Genomic DNA, 27,309 nt, shown 5'->3' on the forward strand with positions numbered 1-27,309 from the left:
TTATTGAATACCTTTTTGGTTTAGCATATGTTTTACAGCAGCTTTAACATCCTTATTCCTCAAGCTATAGATGATAGGGTTCAACATGGGGATCACTTCCCCATAAAACAAAGGAATAAGCTTGTCTGACGTTGGCAAGTTATCTTCCCGATTCAGGTCTTGGGACTTGGGTTTTTGCATACATAAAGAAGATGGTACCAAAGAATATGATCACCACAGTCAGTTGAGCAGGTAGAAAAGGCCTTGTGTCTCCCTGTGGCTGAGTTCATTCTCAAGATGGTGTAGAGGATAAACACATAGGAGAAGAGAATGACCAGCAATGGGAGAACCAGGAAGGGCATATTTGATATTGATATGGTAATAATATTGAGGGATATATCAGCACAAGCCAGCTTGAGGACAGCTAAGATCTCACAGGTGAAATTATTGATAATGTTCTTCCCACAGAAAGGCAGTCGTATGGCAAGAGAGGTTTGCACAGCTGAATTGATTCCACCAGACAACCAGGGTTATAGATGGCCACATAGGGATCAAAAGCCATCATGGCAAGGAGAAAACATTCTGTGGATCCCATTGCAAATCCAAAGAACATCTGTACTGAATATCCAGAGAAGGAAATGTTTCTTTTCTTTGAGACCAATCTCACCAATCCTGAAGGAATAGTGGATGATGTGTAGCAGATATCCAGGAAGCAGAGCTTGCCCAGGAAGAAGTATGTAGGAGTGTGAAGATGAGACTCAAAGATGCTTGCTGTGATCAGAACACCATTTCCACTTAGAATCACTAGGTATATAATTAGAATCAGAGTAAAGAAAATGAGCTCTAGTTTCAGATAACAAGAGAGTCCCAGAAGAATGAATTCTGTCAAAAATGTCTGATTTATCTTATTCATGTCCCAGCTTTCACAATGTCAAAGGAACTTCCAACACAAACTCTTTTCAGGGTCAAGCAAAAATATAAAATATATCTTTAGAATCATTTTTCTAGGGTGACAGAGTGCTTCAATAGTGTCATTCAATTATCTTCCACAGAGTACCTAAAATATGATACCAAGATATTGAGAGTTTCTCTGTCATATTTCTAATATCTGAAGATTTATCTAGGATCAGAAGCAAATTCAGAAGCAACTTTTCTTACTATGGACAACACTGTCTGTTGACTTTTCAAAAGCCCTAGAATATTACAGACAACGAACCTGACTACTTCATTTCGTCAATCCCAGTGAGAACAGTGGGGAAGGCCAACTATAATAAAGAATAGAATTCCAAGAAAATTTATAAAAGCAACATTCAAAATTTTAAAGCAGGTTTGTTAAATTTAAGTATATTTATTTGTCTACCTAAAATTTTACTCTCTTTTCCATCAGATAAATGTGTATTTTAATAGGGCAACCATTTAACCACAGCAAATTGAACCTCATATTTGGCAATTTAACATCTGTTCAAAGATGAAGTTAACTGTTGATCTCATAGAAGCATCCCACTCTTACTCTTTCATTTTTCTTGAACGCAATCATTGCATAGATCAGCTCTGGGCATACGTGATGGAGAATAAAACATAGTCTCTCTTCATTTGTTTTATTCTGTGACTTAAGTGTTGTCCATGATGATTTATTTGTTTATATAAACCTAAGAAAATGGTTATCATGCTTAAATATATATATATATATATATATATATATATATGCGTGCATTGAACATAATACTTTATCAAAAGCAAACAAATTTATCATATGACCAGCTATCCCACTCTTGGTACTTATCCAAAAGGAATATAATCAGCATACTATAGTGATACATACATATCAATATCTATAGCAGTGGAATGTACAATAGCCAAGTTATGTAACCACCCGCAGTACCTGTCACCAGACAAATGGGTGAACAAAATGTGGTGTATAAACAATGGAGTTTTACTAAGCCAAAAAGAAGAATGAAATATGTCATTTGCAGGTTAATGAACATAATTGGGGAACATCATGCTAAGTGAAATAGCCCAGACTCAGGAAGTGAAGGGCTGAATTTTTTCTCATATCCTAAATTAGAGAGAAATAAGGAATTATTAAAAAGGGGGGAGTGGGTGGAAATCTTGGGAAAATAAAAAGGGAAACAGTAGAATGGAGGGGAAAGATTGTGGAGAGAGAGGAGGGATGGAAATATGGAAGAACTGTGAAATGAAGTTCATCAAATTATACTATGTGTATATGTAAATATATTACAATGGATTCTACTTTTATATAAAACAATAATATACCATTTTTTAAAAAATTTAAAAACAGAAAATAAGTAGAGAGAAGACCAGTAGAGTAGTGAATGCATATTGGGAAGGAAGGAGTAGAAGGAAAGGGGAAGTAATAGGAATTGGGAGAAAATTTTGTTGTATGCATTTATAAATGTGTAAAAATAAACCTCTCTATTATATATGACTATAATGTACAATAATTTTTTTTTAATTTGAAAGACAAAATCTGTCCAAAGTTATTGGGCCTATAGATAGTAAGTGAAATATGTAGCTCAGAGTTGTATTTTTGTTTTGTTTTTCTATTTTCATATGTTCATTGGTACATTATTGTTACATTTGTGCATGTACAAATAGGTTAAAAGAAATCCTATTTGCACAAATATAAAAATAAAATAGAACAATAAAATTTGGCCAATATCATTTCCCCAGCTGAAGCTCATTTCTTTGGCAATAGTCTACTAGAGCTCTATGAACTATACAAAAATTATTACACCTTGTTTTCATACCAAATACAAGATGAATGTTTTTGCTTTGAAAACTGAAGAATCAACTATTCCACTCTTTTAAATATTTGTATGCATATAAATGTCCTGAGGACCTTGTTAATATAATTCTCTTTTGGAAGGCCCTGTACCAAGATATTTATATGATACCAAGATATTGAGAGTTTTTCAGTCATATTTCTAATATCTGAAGATTTAGCTAGGATCAGGGCCTGTGAGTCTGAATTTCTAATTAAAAAAATGAGCTTGGTTTGGAACAAAAAAAGAGAGAAATGGAATGTCCTCAAAAAGAAAACAGTTTGAACAATATCTAAGTATGGAAGTGTTGCTGTGTGATTTCTTATCAGATAGAAACTGCTGTGTGAAAAGCTGGCATTGAAGAGAAGCATGAGGAAGGTATACCTAAGGACTTGAAGGTCAGGCAGAGAAACTGATAGTCCTCTTTAGAAGAAACGTCCCATTATTAGAAAAAAAGCACACAGTGAGTGCTTAGACACAGTGGCTTTCACTGTCCTTCTGACACCATGCAATGTAATTTCTAAAGTTTTTGACCAGATAAGTGAAACAAAGATGTTCATATTAATTAGGTAATCAGCAATTCCCTCCTGCCACATGCACACATAAATCATCTTTCATAATCACCACCAATTTTCAGGATAACCAGCTCAACTTAAACTCTAACACTCAGTTTATCATACAGAGAGGTAGGAAAACTTCTCTGCAGTGTGTATTGTGGTGAAGCCACAAGTCAAACTAGACAGAGACATTCTCACTTTAGAAATTATTTAAAGAGATCAAGTAGAAATTTTCATCTTTGAATAGAGACACACACAAGAAAATATCAAAGTTACAAAAGAGATGTGAGAAAATTGAGCCTCAAACCAATTTTTAGTTTATGTCCTTTCAGCTTAAGATCAAAATGATCCTCAAAATTATAAGTGAAAAAAAATTCACTGAGATAACGTAGATCACAACTCCTATGTGCCACACTGTGCATGATCTTACTTTACTTGCCTACGATGACATTACCAAAAATTAAGCAGAAGCAAAATCAAGAATCCATTCTCTTTCTACTACTTTCATGACTAACAGGCAGCATTAAAATCTACACAGAAACCATGTATAAATAACAGAATGGTTGGTGAGTACCACAAATAAATTGAGATCATATAGGAAAAACTTAACTGTACTCAGTTATCAGTGGAAAGAGAATGGTTAGGTATAAATTTTTAATCAAAATAATGTTCCAAAACTTGGATCCAACATGGTGGCCCGCGCGGAGAGATCAAGTCTCTGACCTTTTCAGCTGCGCGGGCATAGGGAGTCTTAAACCGTCTAAATGCTGTTTGCTCAGGATCACTAGGCAATGCTGAGCTGACGTGGATCTGGGGCGAACAGTCTGGGCCTCTCAGAACATACACGGAGCCCGGATCGGCTGAATTCAAGCTCCTGTTCACCTGCGTCTTGCAGACAAACCGTTGTGACTCAGCACTAAACAATCCCGCTGAAACAACTGGTCAGGCTTTCTGAACCTGCGGAGGTTAATACCAACCGAGCCTTCATAGGCAGTGGCCACAGGATTGAGACGGGGCTTGGGAGAGCCAGTCAGGACACACCCGTTGCATTGGTCACCCGGCAAAGGAAACGAACTGTCGCAATTTGCATGGGATACCACCATGGCAGAGAACTGACGTCACCAGAATGCGGTGGAGGAGATAACTTCATTGAAACTGGCAGTGACAGGTGTGTAACCCCCTAGCCTTCCCTGTCCACACAGCAGGGAAAACTTAAGGGCCCCTCCCAGCTCTCCTGTAAGCACGATAGTCAGACCAAGCGAATCAGGAGTGGCACGGGACCCACGGCGTGGAACCCATGGCGTGGAACCCCCGGCTACCGCTCCCACCAGTGCTGACAACTGAGGTCTCTTGCACCAGCTACCGGGGGTGTGGCTACCAGAGGGCAAGCAAAATACGCTGAGGGTTCTAAGCCCCAAGCTCCACAAACTTAGGGTCTGAGGGAATGGCAAACAGGGAAAGTGTGTCCAGTCGTTCAAGAAAATAGGGCTCCAGGGAGCAGCAGACCTGGTGTATAGCCAGTATTGTGGTGAGCGTCACCTGTGAATGGGGCCTGGCTTGAGGAAAAGTGGGGAAGTGACTAGACACAAGAAAAGGCCCTAGGCACTCAGGATTGGAGACCCGCCCAGTCTGGGAGGAGGAGATGCTGCACAGTGATTGGTTCCCACATATTGAGAGGAGAAGCTTGGCCCTGTGGGCACAGCTCCACCTAATGGAAGAGAAGTTAATCAAACTCTAAGACTGCATTTATTAATTTTTTTTTTATTATTTGGGTTTTTTTATTTTTTAATTTTTTTTATTTTTAATAGTTTTTTTTATTATTTTTTAATTTTTTTTCTTTTTATTTTTCTATTTTTTTCTTTTGTCTTTTCATTTCTTTTCAATTTCCTTATTCCCCCTTCCTTGAATTCTACATGCTTATGCTCATTCTCTTTAGTGACTTCTTCCCTTCCCTTCTAATACCTTTCCTCCCAAGCATCAAATAAATTTATATGAGTAAACAGTAACTCAGCAGTCAAACAGAACAAGAAGTAACATAAGCAGCATAAAAAAGCAAGGAAGAAAAGGAGTACAAACAATGCAGGACAGCCTAAATGCTCAGGAGGACCTAGAGGCATCAGAAAAATGGTCAAATAAAGAAGTCAAGGAATACCTTAGACAGATGGAATGGAATCTTAAAGAGGATATGAGACAGCAAATTCAAACAATAAAAGAACATATTGAAAATGAATTACATAAACAGATAAAAGAAACAAATAAGCATCTTTATCAGGAGATAGAGATTATAAAAAAAAATCAAACAATAATTCTAGAAATAAAGGAAACTATAAACCAAATTAAAAACTCAAATGAGAGTATCACTAACAGAGTGGAGCAAGTAGAAGCCAGAACATCAGATAATGAAGACAAAATATATCATCTTGAAAAGAGTCTAGCCAACTCAGAAAGGCTGGTAAAAAATCATGAGAAAAACATCCAAGAGATATGGGATAACATAAAAAAAAAAAACTTAAGAGTCATCAGGATAGAGGAAGGTATAGAGGTTCAAACCAAGGGAATGAGCAACCTGCTGAATGAAATAATTATAGAAAACTTTCCAGAAATAAAAAAGGAAACGGTTGTACAAATTGTAGATGCATACAGGACACCGAGCATACAAAATCACAGTAGACCAACGCCAAGACACATTGTTATGAAGATATCCAATATACAGAACAAAAAGAAAATATTAAAAGCTACAAGAGAAAGGAGGCAGATTACATTCAGGGGTAAACCAATAAGGTTAACAACGGATTTTTCATCACAGACACTGAAAGCGAGAAGATCCTGGAACAACGTATTTCAAACACTGAAAGACAATGGATGCCAACCAAGAATTTTGTATCCAGCAAAATTAAGCTTCAGGTACAACAACGAAATAAAAGTCTTTCATGATAAACAAAAGTTAAAAGAATTTGCAGCCAGAAAACCAGCATTGCAAAGCATCTTGAGCAAAACACTACACAAGGAAGAAATGAAAAACAATAACCAAAACCAACAGTGGGAAGTACCTCAGTAAAGACAGAGGGTGGGGGTAAAGCTAATCATGGAGAACCAAACCAAATTAAAAAAAAAAAAAAAAGATAAATAATCAAACATGGCTGGCAGTACAAACCATGTATCAATAGTAACTCTAAACGTTAATGGCTTAAACTCTCCAATAAAGCGACATAGGCTGGTAACATGGATTAAAAAAACAAATCCAACAATATGCTGCCTCCAGGAGACACATCTGATTGCAAAAGACATACACAGGCTGAAGGTGAAAGGTTGGGAAAAAATATACCACGCACACGGTCTTTGTAAGCAAGCAGGGGTGGCCATTCTCATATTGAATAAAATCGACTTCAAGACTAAATTAATCAAAAGGGATAAGGAAGGACATTATATACTGTTAAAAGGAACCATTCACCAACAAGACATAACAATTATCAATATTTATGCACCAAATAAGGGTGCTGCGATGTTCATAAAACAAACTCTCCTCAAGTTCAAGAATCAAATAGACCACAACACAATAATCATGGGTGACTTCAACACACCTCTCTCACCATTGGACAGATCCTCCAAACAAAAGTTGAATAAAGAAACTATAGAACTCAATATCACAATCAATAACCTAGACTTAACTGACATATATAGAATATATCAACCATCATCAAGTGGATATACTCTTTTCTCAGTAGCACATGGATCCTTCTCAAAAATAGACCATATATTATGCCATAGGGCAACCCTCAGTAAATATAAAGGGGTGGAGATAATACCATATATTTTATCTGATCATAATGGAATGAAACTGGAAATCAATGATAAAAGAAGGAAGGAAAAATCCTACATCACATGGAAAATGAACAATATTTAATGAATGATCAATGGGTTACAGAAGACATAAAGGAGGAAATCAAAAAATTCTTAGAGATAAATGAAAATACAGACACAACATATCGGAATCTATGGGACACAATGAAAGCAGTTTTAAGAGGGAAATTCATCGCCTGGAGGTCATTCCTCAAAAAAAGAAAAAAACCAACAAATAAATGAGCTCACACTTCATCTCAAAGCCCTAGAAAAGTGCTGAGAGCCACGGCCGAGTCTGTATGGCCCCTGGCATTTTGCCAACAGTACTGATTGACAGGCGAGGCATTACTATCCGCCTCTGCCGCAACTTTTGAGTTCTCGCACTATTTTGGAGTTCTCATGGGGATTTCCGGGGATTCCCCGAGAGTTCCCATTGGTTGGGGAAGTGCAGGAGGAGGGATTTCCGGGAGAGATATTTCCAGCTGGGGGTTCCTGGACAAGCCTCCTGGCGCGTTCGGGAGGATTCCTCGGGAGCTGTGTGAAGTGTTTTCCTGCAGTTTAAAAATAAAGTTTGTTCCTGCTTCAGTGGCTCGTGATTTGTGCCCAGCCAGACTGCGGCAGAAAAGGTAGAGCAAAACAACAGCAAATGTAGCAGAAGGCAAGAAATAATTAAAATCAGAGTGGAAATCAATGAAATTGAAACAAAAGAAACTATTGAAAAAATTAACAAAACTAAAAGTTGGTTCTTCAGAAAAATAAATAAGATCGACAGACCCTTAGCCATGCTAACGAAGAGAAGAGAGAGAACTCAAATTACTAACATACGGGATGAAAAAGGCAATATCACAACAGATGCTACAGAAATACAGAAGAAAATTAGAAATTATTTTGAAAATCTATATTCCAATAAAATAGGAGATAGTGAAGACATCGATAAATTTCTTAAGTCATATGATTTGCCCAGACTGGGTCAGGAGGATACACACAATTTGAACAGACCAATACCAATGGATAAAATAGAAGAAGCAATCAAAAGACTATCAACCAAGAAAAGCCCAGGACCGGATGGGTATACAGAGGAGTTTTACAAAACATTTAAAGAAGAATTAATACCAATACTTTTCAAGTTATTTCAGGAAATAGAAAAACAGGGAGCTCTTCCAAATTCATTCTATGAGGCCAACATCACCCTGATTCTGAAACCAGACAAAGACACCTCAAAGAAAGAAAAGTACAGACCAATATCTCTAATGAACCTAGATGCAAAAATCCTCAATAAAATTCTGGCGAATCGGATGCAAAAACACATCAAAAAAATTGTGCACCATGATCAAGTAGGATTCATCCCTGGGATGCAAGGATGGTTCAATATATGGAAATCAATAAATGTTATTCACCACATCAATAGACTTAAAGATAAGAACCATATGATCATCTCGATAGATGCAGAAAAAGCATTTGACAAAGTACAGCATCCCTTTATGTTCAAAACATTAGAAAAACTAGGGATAACAGGAACTTACCTCAACATTGTAAAAGTTATCTATGCTAAGCCTCAGGCTAGCATCATTCTGAATGGAGAAAAATTGAAGGCATTCCCTCTAAAATCTGGAACAAGACAGGGATGCCCTCTATCACCACTTCTATTCAATATAGTTCTCGAAACACTGGCCAGAGCAATTAGACACACGAAAGAAATTAAAGGCATACAAATAGGAAAAGAAGAACTTAAATTATCACTATTTGCAGTTGACATGATTCTATACCTAGCAGACCCAAAAGGGTCTACAAAGAAACTATTAGAGCTAATAAATGAATTCAGCAAAGTGGCAGGATATAAAATCAACACGCATAAATCAAAGGCATTCCTGTATATCAGTGACAAATCCTTTGAAATAGAAATGAGGACAACCACTCCATTCACAATATCCTCAAAAAAAATAAAATACTTGGGAATCAACCTAACAAAAGAGGTGGAAGACTTATACAATGAAAACTACAGAACCCTAAAGAGAGAAATAGAAGAAGATCTTAGAAGATGGAAAAATATACCCTGTTCATGGATAGGCAGAACTAACATCATCAAAATGGTGATATTACCAAAAGTTCTCTATAGGTTTAATGCAATGCCAATCAAAATCCCAACGGCATTTCTTGTAGAAATAGAGAAAGCAATTATGAAATTCATATGGAAAAATAAAAGACCCAGAATAGCAAAAACAACTCTAAGCAGGAAGTGTGAATCAGGCGGTATAGCGATACCAGACCTCAAACTATACTACAGAGCAATAGTAACAAAAACAGCATGGTACTGGTACCAAAACAGGCGGGTGGACCAATGATACAGAATAGAGGACACAGAAACCAATCCACAAAACTACAACTATCTTATATTTGATAAAGGGGCTAAAAGCATGCAATGGAGGAAGGATAGCATCTTCAACAAATGGTGCTGGGAAAACTGGAAATCCATATGCAACAAAATGAAACTGAATCCCTTTCTCTCGCCATGCACAAAAGTTAACTCAAAATGGATCAAGGAGCTTGATATCAAATCAGAGACACGGCATCTGATACAAGAAAAAGTTGGCTACGATCTACATTTGGTGGGGTCGGGCTCCAAATTCCTCAATAGGACACCCATAGCACAAGAGTTAATAACTAGAATCAACAAATGGGACTTACTCAAACTAAAAAGTTTTTTCTCAGTAAAAGAAACAATAAGAGAGGTAAATAGGGAGCCTACATCCTGGGAACAAATCTTTACTCCTCACACTTCAGATAGAGCCCTAATATCCAGAGTATACAAAGAACTCAAAAAATTAAACAATAAGAAAACAAATTACCCAATCAACAAATGGGCCAAGGACCTGAACAGACACTTCTCAGAGGAGGACATACAATCAATCAATAAATACATGAAAAAATGCTCACCATCTCTAGCAGTCAGAGAAATGCAAATCCAAACCACCCTAAGATACCATCTCACTCCAGTAAGATTGGCAGCCATTATGAAGTCAAACAACAAGTGCTGGCGAGGATGTGGGGAAAAGGGTACACTTGTACATTGCTGGTGGGACTGCAGATTGGTGCAGCCAATTTGGAAAGCAGTATGGAGATTTCTTGGAAAGCTGGGAATGGAACCACCATTTGACCCAGCTATTCCCCTTCTCGGTCTATTCCCTAAAGACCTAAAAAGAGCATGCTACAGGGACACTGCTACATCGATGTTCATAGCAGCACAATTCACAATAGCAAGACTGTGGAACCAACCTAGATGCCCTTCAATAGACAAATGGATAAAAAAAAATGTGGCATTTATACACAATGGAGTATTACTCTGCATTAAAAAATGACAAAATCATAGAATTTGCAGGGAAATGGATGGCATTAGAGCAGATTATGCTAAGTGAAGCTAGCCAATCCCTAAAAAAAATGCCAAATGTCATCTTTGATATAAGGAGAGTAACTAAGAACAGAATAGGGAGGAAGATCATGAGAAGAAGATTAACATTTAACAGGGTTGAGAGGTGGAAGGGAAAGAGAGAGAGAAGGGAAATTGCATGGTAAAGGAAGGAGACCCTCCTTGTTATACAAAATTACATATAAGAGGAAGTGAGGGGAAAGAGGAAAAAAAAACAAGAGAGAGAAATGAATTACAGTAGATGGGGTAGAGAGAGAAGATGGGAGGAGAGGGGAGGGGAGGGGAGGGGGGATAGTAGAGGATAGGAAGGGCAGCAGAATACAACAGACACTAGTATAGCAATATGTAAAAAAGTGGATGTGTAACCGATGTGAATCTGCAATATGTATACGGGGTAAAAATGGGAGTTCATAATCTGCTTGAATCAAATGTATGAAATATGATATGTCAAGAGCTTTGTAATGTTTTGAACAACTAATAATAAAAAAAAGAATAAAAAAAGAACTGAAAAAAAAGAATGTTCCAGGTTGTGGGAATAATCACTTGCCTCAGACTATGAAACATTGGCTGTGAAATCACTCACCCTGCAAACTTGTTAGAATAAATTAATATCCTATTGAAGTGGGGATCACACATTTGTCAGGAGATGCCACAGATGAGGGACATGAGCACTCTGATCAACCCACCATGAATGCAAAAGGAAGATGACTGTAAGAAACTGACCTACAGGGCATGGTGGCAATGTTCCAGACCCAGCCCTTCTGGGATCCAGGACTAAGAAGCCTTAGTTTACTACCCTTTCCAGAAAAATGTAACTACAATGCATGTTAGGATGCTAAACCACTTCTGCGCCTGCTCTGCCATCCCCTCCCAGGCAGAAACTCCCTCACTGATCCAGTTCACCTTGCGCCAGACCTAAATTGCTGCCTTTGGTTGTCCTCTACTTCCAGCAAGTGAACTTGGTTAATATGTATATTGGGAGACAAGGGACGTGGAAAGCAGCTCATCTCTGTTGCTTATCCCTGTACAACTATGTCCAAACACAGTTGTTGTACGTACAGATGAGTTTTGATTGAATTGGGGAAGGTTGATTTCCAGATTATCAAATTAGTTACCAGACCAGTATTTGTGGACTTAAGTTCAGGACAACTTAATGGGTCCAAATGTTCATTTTCAGTAAGCTCTCAGTTTAACAAGTGATGCTCAATTCCTTACATGTGGAAGAGTAAACATTGGTCATGCAATAATTATTATAATTGTTCCCCAATACCCAAAGCAATTTAAAGTTGGAGTGAAAGATCTGTGGAATGGGGAAACTTCTGAGAGTAGTTACAGTGTCTCACATAGCCAATAAAGAGTGATTCTGAGAATATAGGCTGAACTGAATATCAATATGAACATAACATACACCAGTCCTTGTTACTTTTGATAACAGGAAATGTTCAACAAACCAAAGTTTATGAAACACAAAACAATCATTAGTTTAAAAGATGTCTACTAAGGCAAAATTAATTCAAAGAGATTAAATAATTCAAATAATAACTATATAAATGAAACCATACCTGAAAAAATTATAGAGATGAGTGACATAAAACAAGTACACTATGAATTCAACGCATTATTGTTTTCCTTTTACCTTACTTTCTCTTCATTCTTCATGATAAATTAATTTCATACAGAATGAAATCACCAAGTTTTCAGGATGAAAAAATACAAATATACCATGAAGTATATAACCTGTAAACCATACTATAAATAAATCCAAGAACAAAAGTGAATTCATACGTTAAGGCCATAGAAGTTTTTTTTTAAAAGTCTGGGATGAATAGTTTGGGACATAAATTCAGATAAGTAAAGAGCATATTATTGACTTCAAGTGTTTTAGTCAAGTCTGTTAAGGTACAGTATGAATATTAATGCTTAGATAATTATAGTAATTTACTACTAGATGCCATGTTTTACTGTAAAATAACTGAACTTTAAAAAATGACAATATACTTAAGAAAGTAGGAATTGTATTATACATGCACAGACACAAACATGCACAAATAAAAACACACACCAAAACATATACCATAACCCATAATATATGTATAGTAAATACAAAAGATATGTGTCCATGTTTTTTTCTTTACTATAATAGGTACTTGAACCATATTATAAAAATGAATAAATATGAAAAAATGATGTCCCCAAGTAATAATAGCATTTGATTTAGGAAGAATTAAGAACAGTCTTCCTTATGAATCAGAGGAACTAGATAATGAGATAATGACTCATGAATTTTTACCAATTTTCAGATGATAGCTAATGGAATAGTAGTATAGCCTGAAAATGCAGGCCTTATGTAACAGCATAGGATTCCTGTTTAGCATGTAAATTCTGAGATACCTTAATTTATTAACCTGAAGAGAGATTATCAAAGTGGGGCATGTTCATGTCTTATTATAAAACTTCCCTTCCAAATTCAGGAAAGGACTAAAACCAACAATGGGAGCTTTTATTCTCTCTTTGAAAGTAGCCTGTTTGGGGTATAAGATAAGAGGGCATAGAGGTCTTCAACCAATGCAACAAACTATAAAAAAATTATGTGTCCCTCTTCTCTCTAGAGTTGAAAATATTCCCCCAACTTGTTTCATTTGTTATTAGAAAAGTCAGAGACTAAAAACAGTTATGGTCTTTCTACAGAAAATATGCAGAAGAGCTACAGGTGGCTAGTGTATTACATTGGCGCATTACCCTTGTTTCCAGGTGGATAGCTGTGAATCTTGATTGAGAGAGACATTTGTTTTGGGTTTGGATTTGCGTACATGGCAAGTCAAGTAATTACTACTGCAAATATCAGGGCCTGGTGCAAAAATATTTTTTTAACTTGGATATTGGTTATATAATTAAGGTATAGCATGTGATATTTAAAAATGATTTGCAAAGTAGCACAAGCAATAGATTTAATTTTATTCCCATTCCACAAAATTGCAGACTAGTGAAAATTGAAATGGATATTTGAAAGTCCTTCTAACAATACTAGAGTGTGTTAAGAGACTAAAGGTATGGCTTTCACAACTACATGAAGAGTGTTAAAACCTAACATACAAAGAATTAAAGGGAACTAAGCCTTGGATATATTATTGAAAGCCTGTAGGAGAAGATAGAGAGAAGATGGCAATAATTGAAATAGGTGCTCATAGAAAATTCTCTGTTCCCATTTTTTTTCTTTCCCTGATCTTATATTAGTGGGACATTTGTTGCATTTATAAACTCCAAAAGACTGATCATTTGTTGGACATGATATCACAATAGTATATCTAAATATTACTACTGTCTAAATTACCAGAAGAATGACTATATGGATCATTCTTAGTTCTCTGCTTTTTAAAGCACGATTAATGATGTCTATCACATTCCACCATCATTGCTAAACCCCTGCCCCCTCCCTTCCCCTCCCATCCCTCTGTGATATCTAGAGTTCTTCTATTCCTCCCATGATCCCTCTCCCTACCCCACTATGAGTCAGTCACCTTACATCAGAGAAAACACCATTTGTTTTTTTGGGGAGATTGGGTAACTTCACTTAGCATTATCTTCTCCAACTGCATCCATTACCTGAAAATGCCATGATTTTATTCTCTTTCATTGCTGAGTAAAATTTCATTGTGTATATATGCCACAATTTTTTATCCATTCATCTATTGAAGGGCATTTAGTTTAGTTCCACAGTTTAGCTATTGTGAATTTTGCTGCTACAAAAATTGATGTGGCTGTGTCCCTGTAGTATGCTGTTTTTAAGTCCTTTGGGTACAGACTAAGGAGAGAGATAGCTGGGTCAAATGGTGGTTCCATTCCCAGTTTTCCAAGGAATCTCCATACTGCTTTCCATATTGGCTGCACAATTTGCAGTCCCACCAGCAATGTATGAATGTGCCTTTTTCCCCACATCCTTGCCAACACTTATTGTTGTTTGTCTTCATAATAGATGCCACTCTGACTGGAGTGAGATGGTATCTTGGAGACATGAATTGGTGTGAACATACTTTATATACAAACAGAGATATGAAAATTTGTGTTCTATATGTGTAATAAGAATACTGATGCATTCCACTGTCATATATTTAAAAATAAAAGCAATTAAAAAGAACAAAATAAATAAATATGGAAGTAAAAAAATAAATTATTCAAAGAAAAAAATAAATAATTTACCTGAAAAAAAAAAGAAGTTTGACACATGTTTCATGAGGATTAAAAAAAAAATAAATGTTTTGGTCTTTTTCCAAACTGCTGGATAATGCTAATCACTATACTTGTACCTACCCAACCCTACTTCACATAACTGAGAATAATAAAGGGCTAAATATTGACCACAGTTGCTACCAATTTTATGGATCATTCTCTGGGTGATTATAACAGTCCTACTCCAAGAAGGATAATCTGGAAAAAATAAATAAATGAAAAGTGGAAAAAAGGAGAAGCAAGTGATGGGAGAAATGGAGCCTATGACAGCTTCTTGGCATACCCAAACAAACTATAAATGTGTATTTGGAGGTTACTAGTACATGTATGGTAGTCTCCTGAGGAACATTTGGGACCAATGACACATATTCAAATTCTACGCAAGGAATAAGCAGTAATGGTGACAACATGATTGGTGTATAAGCCAACAGTGACAAAAACATTCTACTATATTCTCCTGAGAGGTAAAAATAAACTTTTAGAATTTTTTTGGTCCGGAAATATCTTCCTACACCAGGACCATGTCATATTTTTAACAAAGTTTCACATGAGTACATACTTTGAAGTTGTATGAGTACACACACTGAAGTTGCATGAGTGTACACTCTGAAGTTGCAAGTGCTTTGTAAAATATCCAACTCTGGGCAAGTGTTCAGTGTTTTTTTTTAAAAAAAAGTCCTCTCTTGGAATTTAGAAAATCAATCAACATATGGCCCACATTATCTTACAGTAACTTTTCAGTAGAATGACAAATGATGGATTTTATATGGCTCATGTGCCCATATGGTGGACTCCAGTCCTCATATTTGCTTCAGTATTGGAGGTGTCATTCATATCAGAGTTTACGTGTTTCAGAAGGTGTATTCCCTTGAACTACAATGTGAATGGTGGTTGTTGGGTTGTTGCCATTTATGGTATTTCCACACAATTTAATATCCTGAGTATAATTATAGAATATAAAATATATTATGATGTAATTATGCCAGGATTTGCCTTGAAATAATCTTGAAGATGAAAATTAATGAGCACAGACATGATAAAAGACGATTTTCCATGTATGATAATTATTTAAGCTGTATAACATGTACATGGGGTTTTGTTAAATTATTCTTGATCTTCTATTAAATATTTTTAAATTAACATTTCTAAAAACTGTTTTAAAGAAAAATATTAAGTGCATTATACTTAGAGAAAATTAATATACATATAACATACATGAAATAATATAGAGATACATAAATATGTTTGTATGAATATAATAAGAATTAAAAACATGTTTGAGTAAATTCTTGTAATTGTGTTTAACATAGATAATATGACATTTATAAGGGTAATGTTGCCAGAAATAGAAATGTTCATATCATCTGGACTATTGTTGTTACTTCTTGGATTCATCCTATAAAACTCATACATTAAAAAAGTGCTTATACTACATCACTGATAAATCAAAATAAAAAACATGATGAATATATGACTAGTAATTAATAGCAGAAACACTAAAAGTGACATTTTGGGGAGATGGCTAAAATACAGCACTTTTTCTTTCTTATTATTGATGCTTCTTAGAAATTTAAAGAACATGAATTTTAGTTAATATTTAATATACTTAAAATCTGTTAGAGATTTTCCAATTTTCCAGAGAGTACAATTTGTTATCTAATCTATTGGTTTTCTGACCACTGGTTAACATGGGCACATTTTGTCTATACCAAAGCTAGATTACATCCACTCATACATATCTATTGGTATTATGCCAGATGATGATGAGTTCAATATGATGGAAGCATACACAGAAGATGCTGACTATTTTGGTATTGTGGAGGAAATTAAGGTTAGGTGCTAAGGAGTTGGCTAAAACAATAGAAATAATATTTTATAGGCCAAAACCTATTTAAAGAGATCAAACAGTAAAGGGAGATAGCCAGGGATCAGATGTAAATGTAGGACTTATGGAGGGGATGGAGGAGAGGCACAGATGTTCAGCTCTAGGTGCTCTGCAGTAATATCCACTTATGTGCAGATAGTCATAGCACAGTAGTATTTGAACACTTAGGTAGAAGTTAGCCTACCTGAAAGAAGAGGATTGGCCAAAAAAGTGAAGATCTGAGTAGAAGAGGGAGGATAAAGTTGTAACTCTAATAAAGATGACGAAAAGGAAACTTGAGTAGGAAAATGAAATCAAAACCCAGGTATCATAGAGACCATGGGAAATCGGGATGTTACAGCCCAACGTTAGCCTGTGCTCAAAATTGGACTTCTAACAAGTAACATACCAAAAAAGAAAATATCATTCTAGATTACTGAGGAGTTTCCCCTCATTGGAAAATAACAAGAATTGATTCCTTTCTCCAATCACTAACTGTTCATCCCTCATTGTGAGCTTGTGAGAACATCTTGAAATGCTTCTGTTTGTTTTCTGTGTAGAATACCTACCCTCCTCTCTCTTCTGACTAGCTTACTCTGCAAGTCTGCATCCTTGAGAACTCTTAAGGCCTCCACTCATCAAGCCAGATGCCATATTCCGTTCCTTTGTTAGCTCTCAAAATTTTAAGAGGCTTTTATCAGCCTCCTCACCGAAATGGGAACAGGAACAGTTTCTCTCCTGTCACTGGGACAATAGTGAAATGCTTCCCAACATTCATTTCACACTTCTTATTTCTTCTCCTGGCCTGATCAATCTCCTCTTTGTGAATAAGGATGGTGTGATTTCTATGAATGGTGTAAGTTTTGCAGGGAGATGTCTGACTCTAACCATTATTTACTAGAGTAAAGAGATGCTAAGTACTAATCTTTAGTGCTTAATATAGTTTTATTTTCAATTCTGAAATTTCAGGACAGAATGTTACTGGCACTATGGTAGTTGTTTTCTCTAACTTATTGAAATGTTAAATGACACTAACAACTGCATTTTCTTTCTTTCTTTCCTTATTCTTGGTAAGAGAACTATGACAGAGAAAAATGAATAATTTATCCAATATCCTTTAGCTAGTTTGGGGAATTGGAGAATTTGTACTCTTGTATCCCTGTTTCCAAAGCTTATGTGTGACTGTTCTCCACTGACCCACACAGTTCACTTTAAATACTCTCTTCATGCATCACCAAGAATGGGATTCAAATGGGATTCAGGGTGTTTGTAAGATTTGGATCATGACATGTTGGAAACGGAGTTTGTAGCAAATTGTATTTCTCAACCATTCTTGCTGAACAAGGCTAATGAAGACAGAGAATAAAATGTTTCTTCCTAGTTTCTACCAAATGTTTCTCATTGATTTACCTATGAGTCCATCTTGTGCTTCTTATAAAAAAAACACCTTGGATTTCTGATGTTCTTATTGAATAGGTTTTTGGTTTAGCATATGTTTTACAGCAGCTTTAACATCCTTATTCCTCAAGCTATAGATGATAGGATTCAACATGGGGGTCACTACCCCATAAAATAAAGAAATGAGTTTGTCCGAAGTTTGCAATTTTTCTTCCCCAGTCAGGTCTTGGGACTTGGGTTTTGCATACATAAAGAAGATGGTGCCATAGAATATGACCACCACAGTCAGATGAGCTGAGCAGGTAGAAAAGGCCTTGTGTCTCCCTGTGGCTGAGTTCATTCTCAAGATGGTGTAGAGGATAAACATGTAGGAGAAGAAAATGACCAGCAGTGGGAGAACCAGGAAGGCCATATTTGATATTGACATGGTAATAATATTAAGAGATGTATCAGCACAAGCCAGCTTGAGGACAGCTAAGATCTCACAGGTAAAATGATTGATAATATTCTTCCCACAGAAAGGCAGTCGCATGGCAAGAGAGGTTTGCACAGCCGAATTGATTCCACCAAACAGCCATGATACAGAGGCCATCAGTGCACACACCCCCTTGCTCATGATGATGGGGTACCTCAGAGGGTTACAGATGGCCACATAGCGATCAAAAGCCATCATACCAAGAAGTAAACATTCTGTGGATCCCATTGCAAATCCAAAGAACATCTGTACTGCACATCCAGAGAAGGAAATATTCCTTTTCTTTGTTATTAAGCTCACCAATGTTGAGGGTACAGAAGAAGATGTGTAGCAGATATCCAGGAAGGAGAGGTTGCCCAGGAAGAAGTACATAGGAGTGTGAAGATGGGAATCAAAGATGCTTGCTGTGATTAGAACACCATTGCCACTGAGAATCACTAGGTACATAATTAGAATCAGAGCAAAGTAAATGAGTTCTGTCTTTGGGTATCCAGAAAGACCCAGAAGAAGAAATTCTGACACAAATGTCAGGTTAATTTTATCCTTTTCACTCATTTTCAGAATATCAAATATGACCCAGCATAATATACATATATTTCCAAGAAACAAAATTACAATGTACATGAACAATCATTTTTTTTAGAATGTTAGAAGGAGTTCTTTCTTGAAGCTTGGACATTATTTTCAATAATATGTATTACTAAAAAACAAAGAAATAGTGAATAATGAAAAAACTATATCCCATTGACAATACATAGATATTTACCCATATACACATATAGAAGTATCTGTGAGAATATTTTTTTAAATGACCAGTAGTGGGAGAACCGGAAAGGCCGTATTTGATTTTGACATGGTAATAATATTGTGGGATATATCAGCACAAGCCAGCTTGAGGACAGCTATCTCACATGTAAAATGATTGATAATGTTCTTCCCACAGAAAGATAGTCGCATGGCAAGAGAATACTTTTTTTTTCTCACAGATACTTCTATATGTGTATCATATCAATTATCTCACAGGTATTACTATATGTGTATCATATCAAAAAGAAGCTAACAAAGGAAGGAAATCTATATGTATGCCAGATACACATATAGAAGTAATCTTTTCTGTTGTTAAAACGGCTTTCTGCATTGGTATTTCTACAGTCCCTGGCTAAGTACCACCTATAAGCCTGACTTCTTTATGTCATTTGAACTAGTGAAAGAGCAATAGAGAGGTTAAAATTCCAGGGCTGGAATTTTAGAAGTAGTCAAAACTTTGTAGCAGTTTTGATTTTTTTAAACATTTCTTTTATAACCAATACTTTTAAATTTGCTTCTTTTTATAGTGATCAATATCTTGTATTAATCAGTTTAATTGCATATTTTATCAACATATTATCATAATAAATTAAATAACATAAACTGAAGTATAACATCTGACTCAAAACATAGCTAGAGTTGATCCTATATTTCAGCTGACTCTTATTATCTTGTTTGATTGTTCTATGACAAGACCATTGGGTTGACCAGTTCCACATAAATGTGATAGAGAATCTTCAGAAAACATTACACAGTATCTTCACTTATTTCATTCTGCAGCTTCAGAGTTTGAAATTTTGCTTAAGCCAACCTAAAAATTGTAAGCATGTTTAAATATTTTATACAAATATGTGTGCATCTATACTATCATTAATATGCTTTACAAAGTATAATGTTCTTTATAGTATCCCTATTCTTTGGCAAATATAAAAGATTGGACTTGACCAAGATAGGAAATAATTGAGTTTGAAGTACAGTTTCATGGATTCACTAATTTTCAAAATGGGGAATATTCAGATCACATTTTAGTGCTCAGGGCAAATCCTGAGATCTGAATTTCTCATAAGTATCCCAGGTGATGTTTTTGCAATTGTATGCCAAAGCACTTGACTTGCAAGGTTTATAACTACACTGAGTTTGCAGTTTATCTCGATGTTCCTAATTCAAACCAATTTTGGTGGGGGACAAAAGAGTGCTTAATTATAAGAGATTAGAGTAACAACCTAGAAAAATTCAGGAACATAATTTTTTGTGTTTAAAGAAAACTCCACATTGACACATTTCTTTTTCAAATTTCTCTCTGCAACATTAAATGTTATATAAACATAGCGCTACATCAATCAGAAATTAAAGGATTTTTTTTTTATCAGACACAGAGACAGAGTGGATAGTGAAACAAGGCTTCCTCCTACACTTATCAGGCCTACCGAAAGTGTCATACCTTTTGAAAATCAAGTAATAAATTCCCCATGATCTCTTCTTTTATTTTCAATAATAATTATATTTTAAGTCTTCGCAATGGATTGTTTATTTAGCTAATAATGAGTTGAGTTTTTCTTTTCTTTCTTTCATTTTTAAATACTCGAATGTAGAGAGCAGTGATGGGAATCGTGGTCTGACTGCCTTGTGGCTGCATTTGGGCTGGGAACTTCCAACGGGAAGGTGCAGGTCAAGATGGCCCAGTTGCTAGGGTGATGCCAGCCCTGAGGAAACTGGGCAAAGGCACAGAGTTGTATCAGTTGGGACCTTGGCTCAGGCACCACCAGCTTCCAGGGATAGAGAATTCTGAACATAACAAGATAACCCTACGTCTTGGTAGTCAGTCCTGTGTCCTCCAGATTGCCTGCTTTGTTGAAACTTTCTCACAAATAATCTTTTAATGACAAAACCTATAAAATAAATGTGCTAAGCTAGCTCTGGGTCAGTCAAACTCCATCATGGTTTGCCTTCCCCCTGGCCCCAGCTTTTTTCTCTTGGTGTCTATTTGCCTATTCTTCATCCCCCATTCCCCTCTTCCAGGGTCTTTTCCCTAAATTAATGGCACAGCTGAGAGCAGAGATGAGAGGACAGCAGCACTCAAAATTACTGAAGGACACATTTTTAAGGAAAATAAACTTGTTCCAAACTACTATAAAATGTTTAGGATATCATTAACAGCTTAGCTTGGAAGCTGTTCCAAGTATAGTAAAGATAAATAAATAAATAACATATTGTTATTATAAAGTTCACCATTCAATTAGGAATCTAGAAAAGGTACATATGGAAGTATTTTATAACTATATTTATATATTATACTTTGGATTAAAATTATAGATTTTTCCCAGAAGTAGAAATTATCCTACAAGGAAGACTTCAGGAGTAGTTTAAGACTTAGGCTGGATCTAGAAGCATGGAAAGAATTAGGCAGGTTTCTAAGAAAAGAGGAGGATATAACCCAAAAGGGAGAAGTTGAGCCAAAATTAGGAGTAGGCAAATCGGCAGCATGTCTTCTATGCACAAGGTACTTGCTAAGGATGCTAAGGAGGAATGGTGGCAAGTCCTTCCAGTAAGGAAAATGAATCTAGTATGTCAAAAGTCTAAACCCAGGGAGAGACTGTGACACTTCTTTTGGAGGGGAAAGGGTTCATGTTTAGAAAGCAAAAAAGCAAGGGGCAAGTGTTAGCCCACAACTGACATTAGCAGCTCTCCAAGCTTGACATCATACAGTATGATATGAGGTGTTTTTAGCAGAAATGTAACAATATGAACTAAGATATTTGTATTAGTGGAGTTCACTAAAAGCTGACTAGATGTGAATATTACTTTCTCTGTAAATCATCACGGATTTGACTCTGATAAAAATTCCAAATTTAATTGCTGCAAGGAGTGATAGTTTTGAGAATTTCATCACAATTCACATTATATGATAGTATTTGGGAAAATTACTAGAACAAATATTGCTTAGAGTCAGAAATCCAACTGAATAGGAATAGTCTCTCTTCACAGAAAAATTTAGTTAAAAATAAATATAACATTTAAACTTTGAAGAGAAAGACAGGAAATATATATAAGTTTAGAGATGAAAAGGTGAGACCAAAAAAGGTTATCAATTTTTATTTTATTCAGCCTAATGGAGCATCCTATGTGCTATATTTTGTGTTTAAAGAGTTCACTGGGCCAAGGTCCCATGGATAATAATGGGCAGAGGCAAGATCCTAAGTCCATTCCTTTTACATTACTATCATGCCCAAATGGTATCTCTAAAGTCTAGAGAATTTATATGTCAACATCAGAAAGTGCTCGGAGAACCATAGAGAAACTAGGGTCACAATAATTAATTAACTGTACTCATTCAACAATGCCCAGAGAAAGGATCCAATGACACTCCACTGATTCTACAGGAATTCTTATGGTACATCAAAATTCTCAAGTGGGATTCAGAAATTAACCAGGGGGATACATTGGATAAGAAGCATGAGAATTTTGGTAAGTCCAGTCACAAATGCAAAAAGAAAACAACAAGGCACTGACAAAGTCACAGAGATATTCCAAAAGGTCACGAGATATTCTAACCATAACCCTACCCCTAACCTGAAAGGTTAGGGGTTAGGGTTAAATTGGGGTTCAGGCTTGGGGAGCCTGTTGTCTTCCACTTCCAGACACACTTAACAGCAGTGCATCCTAAGCTAATGGAACTTACCTTGCCATGTGCTCTAAGCCTTCCTTTCCGGAGTTGGAATGTCTTGCCAATTCAAATCTACCTCAAACCAGGCCTGTCTTGTTGTCTTTGTTTTTCTTTTGCTCCTAGCACTTTAAATTGGCTACCATGTTTATTAGGAGATTACAAGAGAAATAGGGAATCACTGCCTTCCTTATTCATCCCTCTATACCCAACTCTAACAGAGTGGCTACACACAGCAGATGGGTTTTGACTGAATACATCAATGTTTATTTTCTTGACATTTGAGCAATTTCCCTGTGTGGTACTTGTGGATTCTAATTCAGGGCAACTTAATAATGTCCGAATTGTTCACCTGCAAAAGGTTTTAATCATCTTTCCATCAGTACTAACAAGTTGCCTTACTATGTATGCAATCACCAGTTCATGGACTGCAAGTACATGGGGCTCATTGGACTATCTATGATATGGATCTAGCAAAATGGAATAGTGCCTCAGACTAGAATCAGCCTTTGGTTTGAAGTTCTTTGTAATTGATGACCTCAATTTTCTCATTTGTATATCATTGAGAAAAACACCTACCTTAATTTTCTTGTAAGAATATGGCAAGGAAATGATAAGATAGTATACGGAGATTACTTTTAGAATTAACAGATATTATGCAAATAAAAATACAACAATAATTTGCAGCTGCATTTGGAGAAAATAAAATGGAGCCTGCCTGTATTGCTTCAGGTTATTTATAGTACAGATTCATATTAATAACATTTATTATAGATAGAGTTTGGTTGAGTTATGGTACAGATTCTAGTATGCAGGACTCACCCGGATCATGATAAATTATTTCCACCTCCTATAGGAACCAGGACTTTTTTCATAGTGTTTATGTCAGCAGTCTGAATTAAAGTCAAGTTCAATAAACCATGCTTGATACCACCCAGGCAGGAGAGTAAATATTTATTATGCAACAGTGATTATAATTGTTCCCCAATTCCCCAAACAATTTGAAGTTGGAGTGAAGGATCTGTGCAATGGAGAAACTTCTGATGCGTTAGGGACAGTTTCCCACACACCCAATTAAATCTGGTGTTGTGAATGTGTTGGTTGAGACTGAACTAAAGCTCAAAAATAACATTCCTCTGCCCTTTACCTTTTGGAAACAGGGCAAATGTTCATCTAAGATATTTTCTGAAATGTGAGAGCTTTTTTGCTTAAAATATATCTACCAAAGCAAAGTTAATTCAAAGAGATTAATAATTCAAACTATAATTGGCAAAATGATGTAATGTCATTATTGAAAAAAAATGAACTAGGTATTATTATTGAAATAAAGCAACTAATCACTGTGAATTAAATGTATTATTATTCAATTTTTACCTTACTGCATCTTTATTCTTTTTGAATGCCATCCCCAACCTTGTTTGGAATGAAGACAAACAGCCAAACTATACAATAAGTAAAAAACCACAAGACAAAAGTAAACCCATATGTTAAGATAAAAAAAAAATTTAATCCAGAATGAATTATTCTGGGAATAAGTTCAGGTAAGTAGATAACACATTATTGAATTAAAGTGTTTTAGGAAAGTCTATTAAGCTATAGGGTAGATATACTGAAATTTGTCATACAATGTTGGGCTTCTGAGAAATAACAATTTGTTAAACAAAGCAGGAGTGGTACTTATGCATGCACAGAGACACAAATACATACTAGAAAACACAATATATTAGCATTAAAATACAAAAAAGAACATGTCAGCACTGTGTTTTATATTTAAAGCCAGAGAATCTTAAAGCTGGGAAATTCTGTAGAAATTATATAGTAGGATTTATCCTTTTATAAATGAGTAAACTAAGGTATGAAGTAATAAAATAATGTTCCAAGGTTACACAGTAGTACTTGAATAACTATCAATTATAAAATCCCATTCATCAAGATTACAAGTATAAAAACTCTTTCACTATCTTTGCAACTTGTGTATAAATCTAAAATATTCCAAAATATCAAGATAATTTAAATCAATACAAATTAAAATAATGCCTGGAATTTTTTTATGTTTTAATTTAATATCACAGAAGTTTTAAGCTAAAGAACATGACAGAAACCAATTAAGTTTTCACTTTCTATATGTGAGAAAACTCAGAAAGTGTTCAAAGTCACAATGTCATTATTAATATTTTAATTAGTAAAAACTATGAAGTTTAATATTTTAGGTGACAAATCTCTTTAAAATATATTTTTAAACAATTTTTATTTTTGGAAATCAGGGTTTACTGTTTCTAGTTTTAAGAATTGAAAAATTCTTATATTTGTTGATTGTATATCTTCTGAGAAGTGTCTGTTCAGTTCCTTGGCCCATTTATTGATTGGGTTATTTGTTTTTTTGGTGTTAAGATTTTTTAGTTCTTTATATATTCTAAAGATTAGTGCTCTGTCTAATGTGAGTGTGATAAGAATTGTTTACCAATTAGTAGGCTTTCTATTCACCTCACTAATTGTTTTTTTTTTTCCTGAGAAGAAGCTTTTTAATTTGAATCCATCCCATTTATTGATTCTTGATATTAATTCTTGCGCTAAAGGAGTCTTATTAAGGAAGTTGGGGCCTAATCTGACATGATGGAGATTTGGGCCTACCTTTTCTTTTATTAGGTGCAGGTTCTCTGGTTTAATTCCTAGGTCCTTCATCCACTTTGAGTTGAGTTTTGTGCATGGTCAGAGATAAGGGTTAAATTTCATTTTGTTGCATATGGATTTCTAATTTTCCCAATACCATTTGTTGAAGAGGTTATATTTTCTCCAATGTATGTTTTTGGTGCTTTTGTCAAATATAAGATAACTGTAATTATTTGAGTTAGTTTCTGTGTCCTCTAATCTGCACCATTGGTCTACAAGTCTATTTTGGTGCCAACATCATGCCATTTTTGTTACTATTGCTCTGTGGTATAGTTTAAGCTCAGTATAGTGATGCCACCTGCTCCACAATAGCTAAACTGTGGAACCAACATAGATGCCATTCAGTAGATGAATGAATAAAGAAAATGTGGTGTATATACACAATGAAATATTATTTAGCATTAAAAAAGAATAAAATGATGGCATTTGCAAGTAAATGGATGAAGCTGGAAAATATAATGCTAAGTGAAATTAGCCAGTCCCAAAAAACCAAATGCCAAATGATTTCTCTGATTGAAGAATGCTGATTTATAATATGCTTTGGGGTGGGGATGGGAGGATTAAATGAACTCTAGATATGACAAAGGGGAAAAGGGGAGAAAGGGGAAGGGAGGGGTCCCGAGGGTAAGAAAGACAGTGGAATGTGATGGTCATCATTACCCTAAGTACATGTATGAAGATATGAAGGATGTGACTCTACTTTGAGTTCAACCAGAGATATGAAAAATTGTACTCTATATGTATAATATGAATTATAATGCATTCTGTTGTCATATATAACAAATTAAAGTTTAAAAAAAGAATTGAGAAATTCTTCTAGTGTCCTACTTAATAAATTAATTTAGTCAAAAATATATGCTGAATACCACTATGTACAAACCCTTTACTGGACATTGGGGATACAATGTTCAGTTGAGAATTTTACAAGGAACTAAGGACTGAGAAAAGAGTTGCACTAAACCTACGTAACATATAATGGTCACATTATTTACATAAGGGAAAGAATACTTTTGACAACTCTTACATTAGAAAGGTAAATTCAAGGGGATAAGAAACCACTAACAACATGGTTTTCAATGAATATAGTTTAAGTACAATTTTAGAAAACTTCATTACATTCTTTAAATTCCAAATAGTTCTGTTTATTGGTAAACTATAATTCTCCATAATAGTGGGATTCATTATACCATATTTGTACCGGCATATAATTTGATTAGTTTCATTTCCCAGTACCTTCCCTTTCCCTCCTCTCCTCCTTCTCCAATCCACTTGCTCTGCTCTATTTATCTTCCTTCTATTATTGTTATTGTGATTTAATTAGTCCATCATGTGTGTGTGTGTGTGTGTGTGTGTGTATGTGTGACTGGTCTATTTGTACATGGACATAACGTAAATTGTAGATTTCCTTTCTCAGTAGTTTCCCTTGCCTTCCCCTCCTCCCCTTACTACCTACTAAGTCCCCTTTCTTACTCTATTGGTCTCCCTTCTATTTTCCTGAGATTCATTTTTATTAATCCTTTTTTCTCCTCTTTCTTTCTCTAGCTTCCACATAGGAGAGAAAACATTTAACCCTTGACTTTCTGAGTTTGGCTTAATTCACTTGGCATAATGTTCTTCAGTTCCA

General features: G+C 35.5%; 1 protein-coding gene and 1 pseudogene across 1 annotated transcript; both read right to left on the minus strand.

The window, feature by feature from the left end:
- Nucleotides 1–6,310, minus strand: LOC124097435 (olfactory receptor 13C3-like; annotated as a pseudogene).
- An 11,829-nt stretch (nt 6,311–18,139) lies between these two features.
- LOC124097291 (olfactory receptor 13C3) lies at nt 18,140–19,102 on the minus strand. The gene has a single exon (XM_046451738.1). It carries the CDS (start codon nt 19,100–19,102, stop codon nt 18,140–18,142), a length of 963 nt encoding a protein of 320 aa, XP_046307694.1.
- Between the last annotated feature and the right edge of the window lie 8,207 nt (nt 19,103–27,309).

The sequence above is a fragment of the Marmota monax genome, unplaced genomic scaffold (assembly GCF_021218885.2).
Source record: "Marmota monax isolate L192 unplaced genomic scaffold, Marmota_monax_Labrador192_F-V1.1 WCK01_AAM20220418_F8-fsc00020, whole genome shotgun sequence".
Classification (NCBI taxonomy): Eukaryota; Metazoa; Chordata; class Mammalia; order Rodentia; family Sciuridae; genus Marmota; species Marmota monax.

Bases quoted from the DNA above. Each gene is read 5' to 3' on its own strand.
- LOC124097291 (XM_046451738.1), bottom strand. From the start codon at position 19,102: ATGAGTGAAAAGGATAAAATTAACCTGACATTTGTGTCAGAATTTCTT.